This window comes from Ambystoma mexicanum, chromosome 3p (genome assembly GCF_040938575.1).
Source record: "Ambystoma mexicanum isolate Mex_15411 chromosome 3p, UKY_AmexF1_1, whole genome shotgun sequence".
NCBI lineage: Eukaryota > Metazoa > Chordata > Amphibia > Caudata > Ambystomatidae > Ambystoma > Ambystoma mexicanum.
In genome coordinates, this window is record NC_090925.1 from 812,345,791 (window position 1) to 812,367,920 (window position 22,130).

Below are 22,130 nucleotides of genomic sequence, written 5' to 3' on the forward strand. Positions count from 1 at the left end.
TGGAGGGTCTCTGTGAGCACGGTGAGTTCCTCACGGGAGAAGTGGACCTGCCGCTTGCGGTCGCACGCTTTCTTCGCTACTTTTCCCATTTTTCTTGGTTTCACTAGGGTGGATGACGGGTTGGGATGTGTCTCAGGGTAGTATTTTTAATGGTTGTGTGGAATTTGTGGTTTTATAGGTGTACGGCGGGATGTTTCCCGTTCCGGGACCATGCTTTTACTTCCGTTTCCGTATATTTACGGTCACCGTACTTTCCGGTTGGCGCTCACTGCGGTGTCCGCTGAGATGGGTGGCGGTATTGCACCTAGGGCGCCGTACGGCGGCGGTGTGGGCCGTTTTAGGGTCATTTCCGCCATCGCGGACTTTGCACTTCCGCCATGGCGTGGTGCTCGTGCCCGATGGGTCGGAATGAGCCGCACTTTGCTCCATCGTGCAATGGCGGAAACGCTGTTTACGCTATGGCGGTCCGGTCGGTTGATTTCCGCAAGGGTCGTAATGAGGGCCATTGTATTAAATACAGATTTGCACTAAGTTTTCCGTGCACTTGATAAATGGCATTTTGTTATTCCACAGAAGCCCTTGTTATCCCATTTAACCACACTTGACGTTTAGTGGGACCACCACTAGGTCTACTCTCACCAAATCTGCTAAGACCTACACCACCACCTCCCTAGTCACACACTAACTATGGGCTAGAGAGGAACCGCACCCCTGGGGCGCCATTTAGTAATCCTACTTCCTCATCCCCTTACAGACGTGACCGCGCCTGTTGACAAGATGACGAGTGCATCCTAAAGAAGTGGGTCCTTCCACCTCTTAATCTGAGTCACTAAACTCCTCGGATTCGGTAAGCACTGGCATCCACCCTACATAGTATTCATAACTTTTCTCTGCTAGATCTTTGCTGACCACGTACATCCAGATAAGTTCTTTGTCTGTTTCACTTCTACAGACCACATAGGACCCTCCACTCATAAAGCCACTCCTGTCCTGATGAAGGCCTACACCATTAGAGCTCACCTAGCTCCACGCAAAATGGCCGAAGCACTGTTGTGTTGAGATGCAGTATATGTTGTTGTTCAACTCTTGATTGTGCCCACACTCTATGGGCCCCCCACCTGTTTATGATTCCACTGAATTCTCTAAGCTTCCTTCCCAAGGAACCTATAGAGAATGAACAAACTGTACAAGTAGATGTCTCAAATATTGACTACTTGATCATTCGTACTTAGGTACTATTCTTTGTATGTCCTCAAATGTGAATGTCCTATGTTTTTTTTAAAAAAAATACCAGTGTATTACTACACCACTGCACTTCAAAATAAAACCCTTTTGTGCAGAAGAACAGTTTCATGAGAATTCTGTGACCACCCACACAAGGGGTCATCCACTGGTTACTTTTCAGCAGAGATTGACCTGACCTTGCTCATACGTTTTTTGATATTATTGGTCAACCTGGGCAGAGCAAGGCAGTAACCAGGTACCCTTCAGAATACTTTTTCACTTGGTCCTACTGCCACTTCACGTGCTACTAAATCTGAGGATGGCTGCCACGGGAGGGGCTTAGGGAGAGGGCAGTCATTGGCTGGGGACAGTATGACCCAGAGACCAGTGATTGGTTACTACTAAGAAAGACAGATCAGAAACGAAACTGATAATGATTTTTTCTTTACCGAGGATTCCCGGCCTGACGACGGGGAATGTTCATGAGCATGTGAATCCATGCCAGACCCCATGCTGGAGAACAACAGTTACAGGTAAGTAACTTGTTCCTTATCCCAGAGAAAGTATTTAAACCTTTTGGAAGTCTAAAAAGACACCCCTGTGTCACTGCACTGAGGGTGCTGTGTAACAAACATGAACAGATGCCTATGGAGTTATTTTAAAACTCCATAATCAAAGAACACAAGAGTAAAACACACATCAAAATATATGAAAGAGTGGGAAAAAAGGCTCACACTCTTTCCAGGAAAAAATATCAAGTCCTCAAAATCCAGCAAAGTTGCTGTGGGTCTCTAAGGTGGAGGGAATTAGCCCATTTATGAGAATTCTCCCTAACACCCATACACATACAAACCGCAATTGCACAGAATATTATAATTAGGATATAATGCGATTCAAGGACTGCAATTCAATGCATGGTAGTCTGAATCTGGGTCTACAGCGTCGACTGAGCAGGCTATAGATATGTTTTTTTTTTTTAATAACAAGTTTTATTGGGTTTTTGTGCATGTATACAAAACAAACAATATCCAATCAAGACAAAGAAAATAAAGAACAAAATTGAACACAACACTAAAACATAAATTGCATACATATGAAAAGGGGGGGCAATGCGCATGAAAACTGAGATTCGTCCGGGCGCACACGCACATCCACTGCGGATAGGCACATATATACAAAACCAATTGTATTATTGTCCGGCTTCACAACCGGTTGATGGCGAGGCAGTTCTTTGTGTTAAAGTCCTGGCTTGATGGCAAGGCTACGTAATGCCGTTCATTCGCCCAAGCACAGCTTGCTCATAGTATTTGTTTCCATTTTCCCCATATTTTATCCGCCTTGCCAGGGCAGCCCCTCGCTTGGTATACTCGACGTTCCATCAGACTGACCGCATCCATGTCCGTGGACCATTGGTCATAACTTGGGCAGATTTCAGACCCCCACAATTGTGCAATGTTACGTTTGGCAATCCCTGCGGATGTTGACAGCAGCAGTCTTTCGAAGCGGGATAGTTCTCCTTCCTCTTCAATACCTAAGAGGAATAGTTTGGGGTCATTAGGTATCGGGCGTCCTATGACCCTCGATAGTCTTTCAATACATTTCCCCCAAAAGTATTGCATGTGCGTGCACTGCCATAGAATGTGGTAGAAGGTGCCATCTTCCTGTTTCTAGCGCAGCCATTTGGGATCGGTTGCTTTCCCCCAGTTATACAATGTTAGGCGCAGGTAGTATATTCTGTGGAGGATCTTTAGTTGGATAAATCTGATTCTGGCCGAGATTGCTATATCCCTGGGGTGCATCAGGGCCGAAATCCAATCCTCAGGAAGTATCGGGCTGACATCTCCTTCCCATTTCAGCTTTAGGTTTGAGAGTTCTGTCGTGGCAAAAGCGGAAATGGCATTGTACATGGTGGAAGTGACTTTGTTTTCTACCCTGTCTACAACTATGTTTCGCTCTATAGGTGTGCATTCCGGCATGTCTATCAATTGATCCCTTTGGGTTGAGAGGGCATGGTGCAACTGCTCTTAGTGGTAGCGTTCGGTAACTGGGAGGGTATATTGAGTAGAGAACTCGACAAATGGAATGAACTGATTGTTCACATATATTTGCTGTAGAGTGCGTATATCGGCTGTGGCCCAACTGGGCCATTTCGGGAGTCTACTGAGACCTGTGAGATGGGCGTTGTTCCAGATAGGCTGGACTGGGGTGATTTTCTTATGCCAGCCAATATATTTGTGAGAGTCTTTCCATATTTGTGTTGTCTGTGCCACTACCGAGCGCTCGAGAGGGCGACATTGTTTCCCATAGAGACTTTCGAGTGGGGACACATCCTGCCTGGCATTTATTTCCGCTCGTATATTCGGGAGTCTGGGGTTGCCATGTAGAATGTCATTGACTGTCGCCATTTGGGTCGCCCAATAATAAACTTGGATGTTGGGGAGACCTATCCCCCCTTCCCAGACTGAGCGCTGCAGGGTTTTCATGGCTATCCTCGGGTGTTTCCCTCCCCACAGCAGCCTGCGTGTTGTTCCATCTATTTTGCGGAATTCTTCCGTGGGGATATGAAGGGGGGCATTTTGAGGATGTATAGGAATCGGGGTAGGGTTAACATCTTGAAGAGCACTGCTCTGCCTAATAATGTCAGTGGTAATGCCTCCTAGTGAACCACATCTTGTTCGAATTTCCTCATTATTGGGTATGGGTTTTGGGGTATATAAGTGTCGAGGGCGTTGGTGATGATGATGCCTAAATATCTGAATTGTGTAAGCTCAATCTGGTAGGGGGAGCCTTGTAGTGGTATACAGTCCACACACTTCACAGGGAAGAGCACCGATTTGAGCCAGTTCACCCGGAGGCCGCTAAAGATTCCGTAGTTTCTTAGGATAGCAGTGACTATGGGGCCTGAGATTGCCGGGTCACCTAAGTATATCAGGAGGTCATCTGCATAGAGGGATATCTTGTCCTCCCATTCCAAGTTCCATCGAAAGCCGGACCATGTGTCTGAGTCTCGCAGGATGACTGCCAGTGGTTCGATTATTAGGGCAAACAGCATTGCCGAGAGGGGACATCCTTGCCTGGTGCCCTTCCCCAATCGGAAGACATGCGAGAGCCAACCATTCACCTTCACCTCTGCCAGGGGATCCTTATATAGAAGCTGGACCCATTTTATAAATAGTTCACTAAAGTTCATTTTCTTCATAATTGCCCACAATGCCTCCCAGTACACCGAATCAAAGGCCTTTTCGAAGTCTATGGCCAGCAGTGCTGCTGATTGTTGCAGGGTAGGCGCTCTTTCCAAGGCCAGATGCAGCCTTCGGATATTCATTCTGGTTGACCTCTGGGGCATAAAGCCGCATTGGTCCGGGTGGATCAGCTCCGTGATGACCGTTTGGAGTCTGTTCGCCAGTACCTTGGACAGTATTTTCGCTTCCGTATTGATTAGTGATAAGGGCCTGTAGATAAGGGCCTGTAGGAGCCGCATTCCTCCGGAGGTTTGTTTTCTTTTGGGATCACGATTATCGTGGCTTTTCGGAGGTCTGGCAGGAGCACGCCTTTCAATAAGGAGTCTTCAAACAGATTGACTAGGTGCATAGGTAATTCTAAATGGCTCAGACGTTTCCAAATATCAACCGGGAAGCCATTGGGGCCTGGGGTTTTGCCGGCCTGGAGTTGTGTTATGGCTGTCAAGATCTCTTCTTCCGTCATTTTACCGTCCAGCGACTCAGCTTGCTCCACGGTGAGGAAGGGTAGATCGATGTTGTCTAGTATGGAGCTATTTGGTGTATCGGTGGGAGGCACATAGAGTCCTTCATAGAAGTCTGCAAAGCATTCCGCTATTTCGGCGTCAGTGGAGACTAATCTGGCTTCTCTCGTTTTGATGCATTTTACTATACGTTGGCCTTCCTCTCGTTTTTCCAACCATGCAAGCATTCTGCCTGCTTTTTCCCCTGTTTCATATAGATGTGCTTTCGTGGCACTATGTGCTTTTTGGGCACAATCCAGCTATAGATTATGTAGCTTCTTCTGCGCCAACATTAGGGCTCTATGTGTCTGGGGGGTGTCTTTGGAGGCATGTTCTGTTTCCCTGGTCATAACTTCCTTCTCAGCTTTGATGATCGATTCGTGTTGCATCTTCTTCTTGGCGGAGGTCCATGATATGATCTCGCCTCGCAGGACTGGTTTGTACGCTTCCCACAGGATGGAGGGGTCATCTGTCGAGCTTGCATTCAGCTCGAAGTATTCGGAGGTGGCTGTTTCTATTTTTTCTTGTAGTTCTGGGAACCCCAGGTAATAGGAGTTGAGACGCCAGGTGGGCGGCGGACGAGGTCTCTCTGTCTCCAGCTCCACTAGCAGTGGAGAGTGATCGGATATGCCTCTTGGAAAGAAGGAAGCATTACAGACCTTATAAATGTTCTGGGATGGAAGAAAGATATAGTCTATCCTGGACATTGAGGCATGCGCTCCTGAGTGGAAGGAGTATTCACGTTCTTCACCATGCAATTCACGCCACGTATCTCGGAGCCCCAGTGCGGATGCAAAGGCAGCAAGTCTGGTGACCGTGTTGGGGTTTCTGGTCCGAAGGTGTGTACGGTCTAAGGCATTGTTCATTACTTCATTGAAGTCCCCTCCTATTATACATGTATCTGCCATTCCCGTCGCCAGGATAGGGGTAATGTCAGCCAGCAAGGTGTTGAGGAGGGCTGGTGGGGAGTAGATCGCCGTTATCGCCAGGGTTTGATTCCATAGTGGCGCTTGCAGGTGTATGTATCGCCCGCCTGTGTCTCGTATTACTTTTTTGACTTCAAGCGGTAGTCTCTTGTGGACCAGTATTAGCACTCATCTCGCTCCCGTGGAGAAGCCAGCATGGATACCTGTACGGTAATTGGATCTCTGGAACAGTTTGCATGTGGTTCCTGCCAGGTGCGTTTCGGTCAAGAGGACTATATCCGGGGAATGTCTGTTTATGTATTGCAGCACTAGTCTTCTTTTGATGCTGGATCCCAGGCCATTCACATTCCAGGTTATGAGCTTTAGGTGCTTGTTATTAGGAGTCGACGCAGATGCCATCACGTGTTTGAGCGTGTGTTTCCTGGGTGTCCTCCATAGGTCGCATCTGCGCCGCGGACAGTTGGACGAGTTTTACTGCAGCCATTGCCTCTCGTGGTATTCTCATATTATCATTGTATGCTAAACGTGAAAAAACTTTAACAATTCCAACTCCCCCCTCCCCATACTCCCCCCCAACTGAAGCATCTGTCGGCACAACATCAAGTTATAAACCAGTTAAACTTCAACCAGCATGCACCCGCCCTGCTTTCGTGGGGGCATCCAGTCTGGAGATGCCACCAGTTTGCAAAACACGGCCTACCAATAGAGGCCTGGTTGTAGAGCACCTTTTCGGGGTACTTCGAGTTCTCTTTGTTGTCTCGAGGGGGGGGGGTTGCTGATCAGTCGCCAGCCTTGTTGTGCCATGTGGTTCGTGTTTGCATTGTCCAAAGTGGGCAGTTTGGCTCATTTCACTCGATAGTTTCTTTCATTGGAGCGACATTTTGACTAATTAATCGTCTGCTTGGTGCGGGATCGCATTGTGCGGGTCTGGCTATTTCTGGTGGTCGTTCAGGATGCGGCCTGCCGCGCTCCCCTCTCTGCCTCCCCTCAGTGCCCCAGTCCCCGTCTATGTGCCTTTCCGCCCAGTTCCAGGCCTCCTTGGGGTCAGTGAAATGGACTGAGGTGCCATTATGAAAAATCTTCAATTGGGTGGGAAATATCAATCCATATCTGACTCCCATCGTTTGCAGGCGCTTCTTGAGTGGATCGAAGGATTGGCACGCTTTCTGTACTTCTCTGGTGAAGTCAGGAAAGAAAGCAATTCTCGATCCGTTGTGTGTGACTGTGCCTTTTGATCTTGCCAATTGGAGCAGGGCTTCCCTGTCCCTATAATTTAGGAACCTTGCGATGACTGTTCACGGGGGTGCGCCGGGCACGGCCTTCCCAGTCGGAATGCGGTGGGCTCTTTCTATGGAGAAAAATTTGGAGAAGGCCTTTTCATCGTATGTGTTTAACAGCCAATCTTCGAGAAACAGTTTCATACAGTCTCCTTCTGCCTTCTCCGGGAGGCCGAGTATGCGGATATTATTTCACCAAGACCTTCCTTCGCTGTCATCCACCCTTGATTCTAGGATCTTAATCCGTGCTAGCATGCCGGACATCTGGCGATTCGCCTCTCGTATGGAGTCTTCCGTTCCCGATATCCTCGCTTCAGCCTCTCCAGTGCGTGCGGTTAGTTTTTGATGGTCATGCCTTAGCAGGGACACATCTGCGCCTATGCTGTCCATTTTTTTCTCCATCGAGGTTCTGGAGCTAGCAATGGCAGCCATTATATCACGGAGGGAGATCTCGTCCTCTATGGGAGCAGCCTCTGCCATCGGCAGCTTTTCAGGAGAGTGAGATATGGACGTTGTTGCATACTGTTCAATTCGACTTTGCGTCGAGGATTTTCTCGGCTTATCTTTCCCCATCTTTTACCCTCACTCGTGTTGCGGAGATTGTAGTAGAGGCAGATTCAGAGTTTAAATCTTTATGTACTGGGCGGTAGCTGGAAGATACTGGCCACGGTTTTCCCCGGAGGGAGGGGGGAATCAAGGGCACCGATCACACTCCCCAGTTCCAGGGCATCGCCACCCTCCACTCCTTACCGTGTTGGTATTCAGAGCTGCGGGGATCGTCGTAGGAGGGTTTGTGGGCACTCTACGCGGAGCGAAGCGCCCACGTTGTTGCTGATCATTGAAGCTACGTAGGCTTTTAGTGGCATTATCTCAGTAAGCAGGCTCAGCGGATCCAGACCCTCAGGGGTGTATTGACTGCGTCCTGCCGTGGCCTGTCAGTCTCGAAAGCTGGATTGGCGTCGTAGTCTTGTCTCAGGCGCCAGACCGGATGGTGAAGCCGGTTATGTCACAGCGCTTTGGGTAGTTGGAGCACTGATCACTCCTCGAGTTACGAGCACCACAGGTTCTCGCAGTAGTGGGTGACTCCCGCTCATCCAGGTGTGTTTGTGGCCCCTGCTTTCACTGACGGCTTCGCATTGATGTGTCATGCTCTCTTCGTATTTCGCTTACGGCGAGCTGGCGGCAGCCATCTTGGGTGCTGAGCGCAGCTCCAAGCCCGTGTTTGCTTGTGGTCGTATCTTCGGGAATCCGCTCCGTTCCTGCAGGAATCGATGCCGCTTATGTTCGGACAGTTATATGTTCAGTTTTAAACAGTCCACAACGGCTATTTTCGCAGGATTTAGCTCAGGATCTGGCTGGTGGCTCAAGAGCAATGGCGGCTCACGTCCGCATCGTTCGGCGGTTGGCCACGCCCCCCCGGCAATAGATATGTTTAAACAATAATGTGAACATATTTATCATCTTTGGACATTAATTGGTTTGTTATAGGATTGGCAAAAACATGTGTCTGAAAAGCAACATAACTGAATTAAAGCTCTTTGACGCGCCTACACCGGGTAATTGAACTTTGAATCCAACCAGCAGAGATCTGAAACACTAAATGCCTGCCGAAAATCTATAAATCCTTCTTTGTCAGACAGTAGCTGTTGTGGAGGAACCAGTGTTAAAAAAGGCAACAAGAGAGTAACCCTTCTGTATACCCCAAGGAAAGTGACGGCATGAAGGGCTCCAGCAAAGGCAGATTGGAAGGCGAGCGCTGGAAAGCGGACATTTAAAGTTGCAGAACGAAAGTCATATGGAAAGGAATATATTGCTGTGTTATAAGAACGCTGACTGTCAACATGGAGAGCGTTGCTGGGGACCCCTTGAGGTTCAAGGCCCCTTTAAACTGAAATGAGTGAAATGCCCTGACGCCGTCCCTGACTGCAACAGTCTACTCATAGCTTCTAAAAAGTCATTCATAAGTCAAATCCAGCTCATCTAAAACAGAGGTGCAGTAATGACCCTTCGCCTCAGACGTAGAGACCCCAACGCTCCAGGCATCAAGGGTCTCCCTCCATTGACTCCCCGATGGGACCAGTACTTGCTGTAAGACATTCTGCATCACTCATTGCACACTGTCTGCCCAAGTGCCTAAATACCTTGCAACATGTTTAAAACCATACCAAGCTGGCGGAAAGTGCAGAGAAGTGGGATAATTCTGCCCTCCAAATGCAAAAGATGTCACAGAAGAGACAAAACCTTTTCAGTGATTGCACCCACTGACTACAACAGCATAAGAGATGGAAAGAACTAGGACCGATTCTTTTTTTTTTAAACAGCTGAAGCTCCACTGTTCCAAAGAGCCTTCGCAATCACATAGCCTAGTCAAGATAAATCCAACTGAGCAAACCTTCTGCAGTGACCCTGCTGAAAGCTCTGATCCTCACCCAACCGCCTACCACAACCCCCTCCCCCACCTCCTGATCAGGCTCAGTCGTTTTGCTTGGATGTGTTTATGCCTTATGCAAGCTGGACTGCTCTCCATACCACACGTGTTTTTGAATGCGATTGTGTACTCTGAAAGCAGAAATGTACTGTGTACTGCACTTTGCCTATCCTTCTGCCACTCCCCCTTTCCTGCACTCTCACCCAATTTAACTACTGCAATAAAACACTTACAAAACAACAATTCACATATATATAAAGTGAGACATTGTAGGATGAATTGTGCACAGAACATTCAGATAAGTAGAGAGGCCAATAATGTGTGTCACAAGTTTGAATTCAGACAATACTCTTATCATGTACCCAGGGTTTCATATGCCGGTGTATCTCTCTCTTTCCCACTCTCTGTCTCTGAGCTTTCCGCCTCTGCCTGCCTCTCTGTATTCCTCGCTTTGTGTCTCTGTCTATTTCAATGTACGTGAGAGTCGCGTTATCAGTAGTGTGTTTGCTAGAGCCATCCCAGACGTTGGTAACGTTTGCACCACGAGAGTGGAAGAAACAGTGTGGGTCTCATTCTATGTTGGCTGTGCGGTAAAAAGTTGCATGTATTCATGGGAACTAGCATTTTACCGCACCGGCTGACTGCGTGTTTATCGGTGGGGCACCTGGGTTACCTCCAGCTAAAGCCTTGCGCCCTACCAGCAAAAAAAGCCCTCATTACCGGCACCAGATGACAAAGTCCCCTCATGGAGTCCTCTGGGACTCCACGAATGTGGATTTACACTGTCACTCCAGCAGCTGTAATCCGGCAGCAATGCCGCCGGACTGGGTGCCAAAAATGGTAACTACATTTGCCGGTATCCTGGCAGCTCTACCAGCAGAATACCAGCAAAGGTGAAATGAGGCCCATTACGCTGAGGGGGTGGCTGGTGGGTTTTTCTCAAAGCAGCTATTAAAAGTAGGAAATTATTAAATTATACAAACATTTTAAGCTGGTTCTTTTTAAAATGTTACATTGTTAATTTTAAGGAATCACTTCCAGTATGTATCATAGTCATAATAAGAACGTTACACCTGTTTTAAGGTGCAAAGCACATGATCAAAACCGATAGAAACCTTGTAAATGTTATTCTAATTGAAGGTTATCACTCCAATATAGAAAGTATAGTACACTCGTACTCTTTAAGAAAAAAACTATGAAAAAGGGCAAGGGGGCAAATAACACCAGTGACGGTGCTAGCCTGCTTTGCATGACATCTGAGAGTATTTTGAGATCATAAAAATGACCACAGATCTTTTTATATTTGAAAATTATTTAAGTGAAAAAAGTGTTTAATGCTTGAATCATTAATTATACAATGCTCTCTGGCTTGGTGCTCACTTCATTTTTGACAACCCTCACCCTAACACTCAGATGGTTGTAACATTGCACCATGTGTAGCGAATCGGGCAGCCTCAAACTCTGAATGATGTTACAGTTATTCTGTTCTCACATCCACTCTCTTTGAGTCCAGAAGATATCTAGGTGGTAAGGTTTCCTCCCCACTCCCGCACAGAATTCTCCTCTGGTTAAAGATAGCTGTGCACATGCTCTCTTCCAAATGCACAGACATGCTAAGTGAAGTATGTACAGGATTTGCAAATCGCACTGATTCGTGTAGAATTATTGGATTAAAATATTTGTTTAGAATTAGAATGCTCCTGAAACAGAAACAAGGCGATTTTGGTCAATGTACCATAAGGGGCATCAGTGTGAATGGCTTGCAGGTGAGACACTGACCCCCATAGAGCCGATGCAAACTACAAAATCACAACTACACCATCCCTAGGTCGGCTTCTGGACAGTATGCAACGTTCTTTTGATTTTTTTCAAGTAATACTTTTGTACCTGTATATCACTTATTTCCACATGCATGCACCACTGTGAGTTTCGGGGATTATTATATGATTCGATAGGTTATTTATAACGCGCTTAATACCCAGAGGTTTCTATGCGTGGACCCAGGGATCAAACCTAAATAACCTATCATATCATATCATAACCTGTGTTGCTCTGTGTCATATTGCTTCCAAGGTGAGCGTGTTGCCCCTGAGCTATCCTCCCAAGACTATACCACATAAATTGCACTCTACTGGTTTCATCACCCACTAGAGGTGAAAGGCCCACTGTACAACCGTGCACTATTTGAACACAGGTCTCATGAGTAGGTATTTAACCCACTGAGCTATAACACCACTGGCCCGTTTTCCAGCATCGAAGTTCGGCCATTCTATTTATGAGTATCACTCCCCGGTCAGAGTGCCAACTTTACAACAATAATAAAAAAATCTCACCAGTGTTAGTTCTAGTTGATCCCAAACATAATGTATAATGAACTATCAAAACTAGTGTAAAGTGTGCATTCTAGATTTCTGCTGATGGCTCAACTACACCAGAGGATGAGCAGTAATGGTTAATGCGCTAGTCCCCACTTTTTTGACTCACCATTTGGCAAAATTACATTTTCCCGCAGTTTGACCATTTTTTTACCACAAAAAAATGCGATGTGGAGTTGGGGTTAGGGATATAGAAAGGGGAAGGTAGGAGATGAGTGAGGAAAGCTGAAGTCGCTGCTTTTTGCACAAGAAACGTCCAAAAAGCACACGAAAAGTTGTCAAAATGTGATTAGGCCAAGAAAGTCGAGGAAACCTAATTCATCCATTAACTCTGTTATACATTGAAAGCCACATGATGCAGCTGCAAATAGGTTTGCATGACAGAGGCACGGTGGGCCACCCAGTAGAAAGACACTCAACAGTCCTAGGACAGGGACAGTGAAAAGTTCACCAAATCAAACCAATGTGTACAGAACTGGAGCCACCGTGGAGCCACCGTGTTGTATCACATTTAAGTGATGGAAACCACAGCGGGTGGACACCTCAACATGATGTCCACTACTGATGTCCTGGATTTGGAAGAAGGGTCCAACTCTCAGATGTCGCCGTCTGAAGTTGGGTCCCACATCACGCACACATTAACCTTGTTGGCGATTAACTTTGAGAATACAAATAACCTATTACACACTAAACTAAAAAGATTGCCACACACACATCCGATGACCAACATGCAAACTCACCCAGGCTGGCAACGAGCAGCATCACCCCAAACCAAGACGGGCGAGACATGGTTTGTGCTCACACTGGCAGCTCCCTCTGTGCTTTCTGTGACTGGTCTGTGTTTACTCCGTGTCATGTCCGTTGTTTGCAGTCCTACCTGTGGTTGCTACAATCAGTGCAGGCCATGGACCAGGAAATAACTTGGTCAGCAGCAAGAGATTGGTCAGAATGCTGCTGGACCTGTTTCACATCAATCCTGCCAAGACCGTCACCCTGCCCATTGATTAGAGCACTCACTTTTTCCGTATCTTCCGTGGACATAGAGAATGTACATTACCGCTCATCTTAAATCACTATCAGTAAATTCGAAAGTGATGTCATTTAAGGACGTACTTGGCATGCCCCAGGAGAGCACAGCGACACACAAAACACCCACATGCACCCACACAGGCACATGCATAGTATTGTTATAAACCGGGCAATAGTTACTCCCTGATTAAGGGCATTGCTGGCGGTGTGCAACACCGAGGACTCGTTACCAGCCTACACACAATATTTCAAATAAGAGTGCATTAGTAAGAATATTATATCAAATTTGGTAATGATTGGTTAAGGAGCTTATACATTAAGGGGGTTGGAAGATAATTTTTACCATGGGCATTGGTTGGCATGAGGAAAAAGTAACAAAAACACTCTCAGAAAAACAAAATGAGCATGCAGTTAGAGATTTCTGCAAAAGTATTATTTTCATTGATGTACATTTCGCCTGCTATTTTTAGGAAATACCTCAAAAACCATTTCGATTTAAATCTGCAATGGTATTATTTGGACATTTGTCAGTTCCCAAACTCATGAATGTGATATATTTTGTAGCTGTCTGAACAAGTTCAGGTGTGCAAGAGCATGTCACAGAAACGCAAACAAGTGTGCTTTTGTAAATTAAAGGGTTTGGAAACCTGCCTCAGAATCACAAACTCTAACTGGTGGAGACAAATGCGCCAAACCCCAAAAGACACTTCAAAAGGCAAAACGATTATCTGGTCTGACAGACACTACGTCAGTGCTCCACAGACCATCCAGGGCGTTATTCAGGCCTATCAGCTACTTCAGGTAGCTCCACCCACAAACTAGCTCCACCCACTCACTGCAACCACTCGGCTTATCTTCCACACTCCTCTCGTGCCATTAGGACCTGGAAAGGACTATGGACAAGAACGATGGCTCTGTATTCTTCAGGCAGGCCATGTTCCATGCACATCCTATCTCACTCCAATCTAATAACCCCCAGGCACAGGCATACACTCCCTCATAAAGAACACCTGTCACATCACACTTACAACGACTTGCTCACCACCCTCCGATCAGTTGTGCAACCCCGTGCTTATAAACATTGCAATGCAACCTGCCTCAGACATTTCTAATCTCATCACTAAACAGCACTCTTCATCAGAGAGATATGGTTTACTCCGTCTTCCACACACCTCCTTGACATCCGCATCCCAGCAGGTAATGACATAAAGCACATCAATCGAAAAGGAAAGACTGGAGGAGGCCTCAAAGACATTTGCAATTCTTTGTGAACATTCATCCTCCAGGAACCCGCAACCATTAAGTCCATGTAAATCATCACTGGTCGCTTCCTGATCACACACACACATACAAACTCTGCCACTTCGCTTCTGATCCTTTAACTACCATAGGGCAAGGAGGCGTTCCTCCAGGAAATCACAGACCTCTTTACTGTAGAGACTGTCAACTATGCCAGCAATATTTTTCTATGCAGCCACTATCTACCTAGACTCCAGAGGAACAGAACAATCATACAAGAGCACTTTGTCCTCCTGGACACCAAACACATCAAATGACAGGTCACTGAGCGCAGTAACAAGGTTCCAAGTGTTCAAAGACATAGGGCCTCGTTACGAGGTGGGCGGTAAGGGATTACCGGCACCGGTAAGGGCACCGGTAATCCCTTACCGCCCTACTACGAGTTCCCTTTGTGGGTCCTATCTTAACGCCTGGTTTTTCCAGGCGTTAAGGACGGGACTCGCAAAGGGACTCTGGAGCTAATAACGGTACCGCAATTTGCGGTACCGTTATTAGCGCCTTCCCATTCCCATTGAGCCCTACGGGGGGCTCAAATGGGAATGGGGGAGGGCCCTGGTGAATGGGGAATTACCGGTCCCGCCAACCTTGGAATGGACCAGTAATTGCTCCATTCACCAGGGCGGAGTCGGAACGGGTTTGGAGGCAGCCATGGCGCTAATAGCGCCATGGCTACCTCCAACCTCGTAATGAGGCCCATACACTTCCCATCACTGCTGCTTCTGGACTAGATAGACCATGCCACCGTACCTGCCCAGCCTCAGCACGCCTCAACTACCACAGTCAACAAAATACCTTCGAGACACTGAGCTACTCCATCAAGATCTTCTCCCTCCATGCACTATAAGGAGATCTCATTTCCCTTGTATGCATTCTCCATCCTGAAAAATTAAGCAACACCCGGCTCAACGTACAACCACACCATGTTGGAAATGGTAAACTCTTGTGCAGCACTGAAGTCTATAGACCAAACTCCTCTGCATCCTGGGATATAGAAGAACTCACCATCAGCAAGCATGACTTCCACTTGCAATGTAAAACGGCTGGCAAAAATGCCAACAACAAGAGCTTAAACCTTGAAAACCGTCTGCAAACACACATGAACCTCATCACGACAGCCAGCCGCTACTCGTCAAGCATTACCAGGTCTCTCAACAAATGCGAAGGCCTTTCAAGGCCAGCAAACAGTGCATCAAACCTCTACCATGACCTGTAGCACCCCAATCCACAGACAAGTACAATCCCATCAACAAGTTATTTACAAAATAAACAAAATCAGGCTCCACAATGACATCTCCAAGCCCACCTCAGACATACCAACACGTTCCAACAGGTGACACACCAAGATTAACCCACTTTAGGACCATAACCCTGCAAGACCTGACCAATAACCCTACATCTGTAAAGGCCACCACTTACAAAGATGATGACTTCCTGCTCGCCTCCATCGTGAATACCATCTGAAGAAAAGATATTTGTATTGTCGTTTTGCATCCATTTTATGCACTGTGCCATTTCTGGCGAATATGCCTGTTAGCTTTTGAGATTGCACCTCTAGGGACTGCTATTGGCATATTAGAAAACATGGGTTTTCTTTGGTATATCGATTGCAAAAATAAACTTTGGAGAAGTTGTAAGAGGTTTGACAGTCTTATGACCATGCGCGAGGTTGTTGTTGTAACGCTCACCTGATTCTCGCAGAGGCGCCGGTCTTGACTGGGCGACTACCGTATCTTCAAAGGTGATGTGTAGCACCCGGTTGGCTCTTTGGGCTGGACCTCTGTGCACTGTATGCCTGACGTGTAGAGTAAGATGTCTGCAGATAGAAAATATGGGGTTAATGAACTGGGGTTATTGGGGTGTCCCTATCTCTTTCCTCTTCTCCTCTCCTGTAGACCCCCAAAGGTTAACGCTCTCACCTTAGGTAAGTGAATGCCGAGCTCTCCATCTGCCTCGGGGCAGGGTGCTGTAACCAGTTTCTTCACTGGATAGGTAGCGCAGGCCTCTTGACTTCAGAGGACTGCTGTCCGTCGTTTACTGCACGAACGGTAAGTTTCGAGTCATTCAAATGTCTTTAAAGTCTTTAGTAATGATGTCTCTTGTTTTGCAGGGTTCCGGCGATGGCGGATGACGGGCTGAAGTGAGTTGAAGATGGAGCCCGTGTGATGAATAGAAGCGCCTGGAAGCACGTAAGTAAGCGCTTGTTGCCTGCTTCACTATGCGCTCTAACTGTCTTTTTATTTTGCAGGTACGAGTTCGGAGCGGCTGCAGGGTGCCGGAATACCCACTGGATTAGATGTGGAAAGGAGTAATGGCACGTGAGTATTAAAGTTCCCCAATGTCTTTAAACGCACCTTGTTTTGTCTTTCAGATGCGGGATGCAGCGCCGAAGGCCTCCGGAGCGTGCGAAGAGTTGGTAAACTTTTGTCTTTCAGATGCCGGAATGCAGTGTGAAGACCTACGGAGCGCACGAAGAGTAGGTAAGCCTTTGCCTTTCAGATGCCGGAATGCTAACCTGTTCTTTCTTGTCTTTATAGGTGTTGCTGAAGACTGGATTCAGGATGGTAAGCCTTTGCCTTTCAGATGCCGGAATGCTAACCTGTTCTTTCTTGTCTTTATAGGTGTTGCTGAAGACTGGATTCAGGATGGTAAGCCTTTTTCCTTAGGCCCAGGACCGGATGCAGAAGACATGATGAGCGTTCTGCTGCAGAGGTTGCAGAATAACGCAAAGCAAGATTCATCCACCGGGTGTGGTTTAAATAGCCTCCTGTAGTGCTTAGTGTCTCCTTCCACAGCCACGCCTAAGTAAGAAAAGAGTTCCTGATAAGAAAAGAGTTCCTGCCTTCCAGAAGAGTTCCAGTGTTCTGAATCTAGGGAGTGGCTCCAGCCCCACCCAACAGGAAAAGTAGTTCCAAACAGAAGAGGATCAGAGGCTCAACTGGCAGGCAAGTAAGCAGCATGGTCTGCTGAAGGTAAGTCCACCCAAGCATTATGAGCCCGGCGCTTCTAGCGCTGGGACTGGGCATATTTATGAGCCTGGTGCCACTGGCGCCAGGACTGGGTCCAAAAGGTCCCAATTGGGACTGGTTGGCACTCGGAACCTGGGTTATGGATCTGCTTCCAAGGGAGTTGGGAAAACCCTGACCTTTTGGAAGCAGAGATCATGACAGTACCCCCCCTCAAGGCCCCTCCCAAACCGGGCTTCTCCGGGGGTTTTGGCTTGTCAGGAAATGTTCGGTGAAATCTTTTGATTAGGCGAGGAGCGTGGACATATTCAGCAGGTTCCCAGGATCTCTCTTGGGGGCCGTAGCCTTACAGTCAATTAGGTAGAATAGTTTAGATTTGGAGATCTTGGAGTCCAGAATGCTTTTGACTTCAAACTCGAGTTCTCCATCCACTAGGATAGGTTTTGGAGATTTGGTTAGTCGGGTTTGAGGTTGCACGGGTTTTAATAGAGAGACGTGGAAGACCGGATGTATCTTCATGTGCGGGGGCAAGTCCAACTTGACCGCTACTGGGTTTACTATGGTAGTGATGGAATAGGGACCAAGGTATCTTGGGTTGAATGTGCGTGGCCCTTTTAGAGATAGATATTTGGTGGATAACCAGACTTGATCCCCTACTTGATAGTGAGGGGCTTCCTTCCGATGTTGATCTGCTCCTTTCTTGTATTGTTCTTTAGCCCTTTGAAGGTGAGAAACAGCTTCCTTAAAGGCTTGGGTGATTGTAGAATGCAGGTAGTCTACTGCTGGTGTTTCAAGATCTTGGAGGGGATCCAACTCCGAGGTTCGAGGGTGACTGCCGTACAAAAGAAAAAACAGGGTTTTCCCAGTTCCCGAATGGACAGAGTTATTGTAGGCATACTCGGCTATCCAAAGGATGTCTTTCCAAGTTTTTTCAGTTTGTTGCAGCATGCAGCGTAAATACTGTTCCAGAGTTTGATTGGTCCTCTCGGTTTGTCCGTCGGTCTGAGGGTGGTGACTGGTCGATAGTCTCACATCAATTTGAGCCGACCGACAGCAACTTCGCCAAAAATGAGAAATAAATTGACTACCTCGATCCGAAATTAGAACCGAAGGAAAACCGTGCAGTCGGACGATGTTTTCGAGAAATTCTCGGGCCAGAGTTGCTGCTGTTGGCAAGCCTTTGAGCGGAATGAAATGCGCCATCTTGGAGAATAAGTCCACGATTACTAGAATCGTATTGTATCCGGAGCATGGAGGTAGATCGGTGATGAAGTCCATAGAAAGCGTATGCCAAGGGCGAGGTGGGATGTCAATAGGGCGTAAGAGGCCTGCTGGTCTTTCCTTTTGACTCTTGTTTTGGGCGCATACTCCACAGGACATTATAAAGTCTCTGATATCTTTTTTCCAAGACGGCCACCAGAAGTAGCGCTAGATCTTTTCTGAGGTCTTGGCTATACCGGGATGACCTTCCATTAAAGAGTCGTGATAACAAGAGATTGCTTTTTTCTGTAAATCTGTGCTGGGTAGGTATAATCGTTCTTGGAAATACAATAAGTTGTCCTTTACTGCAAAGTCCTTTCCCTGCAGATGCCAATTCTGTATATCTGCTGGAGTTACAAGTTGCCTGGCTTTATCCTTAACTTCCTCTATGGATTCTGTGGCGATTACACCCAGAATTCTTTGTTCGGGAATGATTGGTACAGGTTTAGGGTTGACCAAGTGTTCTTCCACTCCCATCCGAGAAAGGGCATCGGCTTTACCGTTCTTTGTACCAGGTCGATAGGTAATTATGAAGTCAAACTCGGCAAAGAATAATGCCCAACGGAGTTGCCTAGAGGATTGGGCTTTTGCGGTCTTCAAATATTGCAGGTTTCGGTGATCCGTAATCACAGTAACGGTGTGTCGGGCCCCCAGCAGATAATGCCGCCAAGCCTTAAAGGCAGACTTGATAGCCAGAAGTTCCTTGTCAGTAATCGTGTAATTGATTTCAGGAGGCGAGAATTTGCGGGACCAAAATGCCACGGGATGCAACTGATTGGTTACCGGGTCCTTTTGTGATAGAACTGCCCCCATGGCAAGGCTTGAAGCATCAGTTTCCACGATGTAGGGGAGTTCGGGGCGAGGGTGTTTTAAGATTGGTGCAGAGATAAATTTAGTCTTCAAATCCTGGAAAGCTTGTTCCGCCTCGGTAGACCATTCAAAACGTTTGTTTTTCTTTAACAAGGCAGTGATGGGCTGGACTATTCGAGAGAATTCGGGGATAAACCTGCGGTAAAAGTTAGCGAAGCCTAACATGCTTTGCACACCTTTTACGGGGGATGGTGATGGCCATTTGAGAACTGCATCGACCTTCTTTGAATCCATACGCACTCCGCCAGGTGATAATATGAATCCCAAGAATTCAACTTCAGTCACGTTGAAAACACATTTTTCCAACTTAGCGAAAAGTTTGTGTTGACGCAATCTTTCGAGGACCATTTTCACGTGTTTCCGATGTTCAGATTCCGATGAAGAATAAACGAGGATGTCGTCAATGTAAACAACAACACATACATCTATGAGCTCTCTGAGGACATCGTTCATAAAATATTGAAAGGCGGCCGGGGCATTGCAAAGTCCGAAGGGCATGACCTGATATTCAAATAGCCCATACTTGGTGCGGAAGGCCGTCTTCCATTCATCGCCCTCTTTTACTCGTACCAAGTGGTAAGCTCCTCTAAGATCCAGCTTTGTATATATGCATGCTTTTCTGACTTGGTCCAGGAGTTCAGGGATCAAAGGTAACGGATATCTATTCTTAACGGTGATGTGGTTCAGGGAGCGATAATCGATACAAGTTCTAAGGTCTCCTTCCTTTTTTGGAACGAAGAACAAAGCTGAAGAAGCAGGGGACTTGGAAGGACGAATAAACCCATTTGCCAGGTATTGATCCAGGTATTGTCGAAGGTGAAGGTTCTCAGGCTCGGTGAGGGCATAAATTCTACTACAAGGAGGAGTAGATCCAGGTATCAGGTCTATCTGGCAGTCATAAGACCTATGAGGAGGTAGAGAGTTAGCCTGATCCTTCCGGAAAACATCTTGGTATTCTAGGTATTCGGGAGGTAACTGGGGAGTCTCTGAAGAAATTGCGGCCAGTGCAACACCAGGTGGAGGGTGACAAGTAGAGACACATTCTGGAAACTGGACCGTTCTTGCTCGCCAATCGATCAGAGGATTGTGTTTCTCTAACCAAGGTATTCCTAGAATAATCTGAAACTGAGGGGCCTTGATCACATCGAACACGATCTTCTCATGGTGTCCATCTTGACTTACTAGCGTCACCTCTTGAGTGGTATGCGTTACTGGCCCGGAGGCTATCTCCGTACCATCCACCGTAGTAATGACGTCCTTTACAGCCTTGGGACAAAGAGTTAGATTCATCCTCAAAACCATTTCATGATCCACATAATTGCCGATGGCACCGCTGTCGACGTAAGCTTCAATTGCATGTAATCGATCCGGATTATCAGGGCTAATGAGGACCATAGGTATCACGAAATGCGAGGTCACAGAACTGGTTTTCACGCTCGGCAAGAGGACCTCTATTCTTGTCGGGCAAGGTCGTTTCCCTGCTCAGAGTTTGTAACTTTGGTAACTGCAGCTCCTACTGCCTTCTTGGCAGGTTTCACCGGACAGTCTCGAAGAAAGTGCCCTGAGGTTCCGCAATATAGGCATAATTGCAACTGTTTCCTCCTTTCCCGCTCCCTTTGTGTTAGAGGACCTTTCAGACCCCCTATTTGCATGGGTTCCCCGGAGTCTACTCCTTTGGAAGGAGTTGGCGGTTTGGAAAATACTCGAGCATCAAACTTGGAACGATCGGCCTTCCTGTTCTGCAGCCTGTGATCTATTTGAACGACCAAGTCTATATAATCCGAACAGTCTTGTGGGGGATTCACTACTTGGGCTAAAACGTCTTTGAGCTCTCCACGTAGACCTCTATAAAACAGCGTAATCCTTTTGTCCTCAGGCCATTGAGTTTCCACTATTAGTCTATTGAAAGATGCAATATAAGCCAAAAGGTCTTGATTACCCTGTCGCAACGAAAGAAGCTCATTGTCCAAGGCCTGCCCCTGTGAATGTCTTGCGAACAGTTTTTCCATACTAAGCTGAAAGGCTTGAAAATCATGGAGAACCGGATCATCTTGATTAACTAGAGGGATCGACCAGTCTGCCGCATTGCCACTAAGGTACGAAAGTACAAAAGCTACTTTTGCTTAAACAGTTGGAAAGGCTGCTGGCCGGCATAAGAAGTGCAACCGGCACTGATTGATAAATACTGCAAACCTCTTTGGGTCACCAGAAAATCGTTCGGGCGGAGCCAGAGGTACATTCCCAGGTAGGTTGATCTGCACTGGATTCATAGAGGATGTTGAAGGAAGATTTGCCCCTGATGCGGGTAACGGGGTCTGTCCGGCTTGTGACTGTAGCACTTGTCTAGCAAGATTGTCTGTTCTCTCCTTGGAAATAATTAGTTCCCTTCTTAGAGCATTCGTTTCCTGACGAGCTGCATGCACTTCTGCCCTTAGTTCCCCAAGTAACCGGGCTAGGGGGTCAGTATCCGAGGTTTCCATAGCGCCTGGGCGAGAGTTTTGCGGTAGGCTTTGCGTTCTGTAACGCTCACCTGATTCTCGCAGAGGCGCCGGTCTTGACTGGGCGACTACCGTATCTTCAAAGGTGATGTGTAGCACCCGGTTGGCTCTTTGGGCTGGACCTCTGTGCACTGTATGCCTGACGTGTAGAGTAAGATGTCTGCAGATAGAAAATATGGGGTTAATGAACTGGGGTTATTGGGGTGTCCCTATCTCTTTCCTCTTCTCCTCTCCTGTAG

General features: G+C 47.1%; 1 protein-coding gene across 1 annotated transcript in view; it reads right to left on the minus strand.

Moving 5' to 3' along the window:
* LOC138580919 (serine protease 33-like) overlaps window positions 1-12,834 on the minus strand; it is a 393,743-nt gene extending 380,909 nt beyond the window's left edge. The window contains exon 1 of the mRNA XM_069651851.1: window positions 12,713-12,834. Within this exon, the coding sequence (XP_069507952.1) occupies window positions 12,713-12,761 (49 nt within the window). The 5' untranslated portion in view covers window positions 12,762-12,834. The remainder of the gene's footprint in view (window positions 1-12,712) is intronic.
* Between the last annotated feature and the right edge of the window lie 9,296 nt (window positions 12,835-22,130).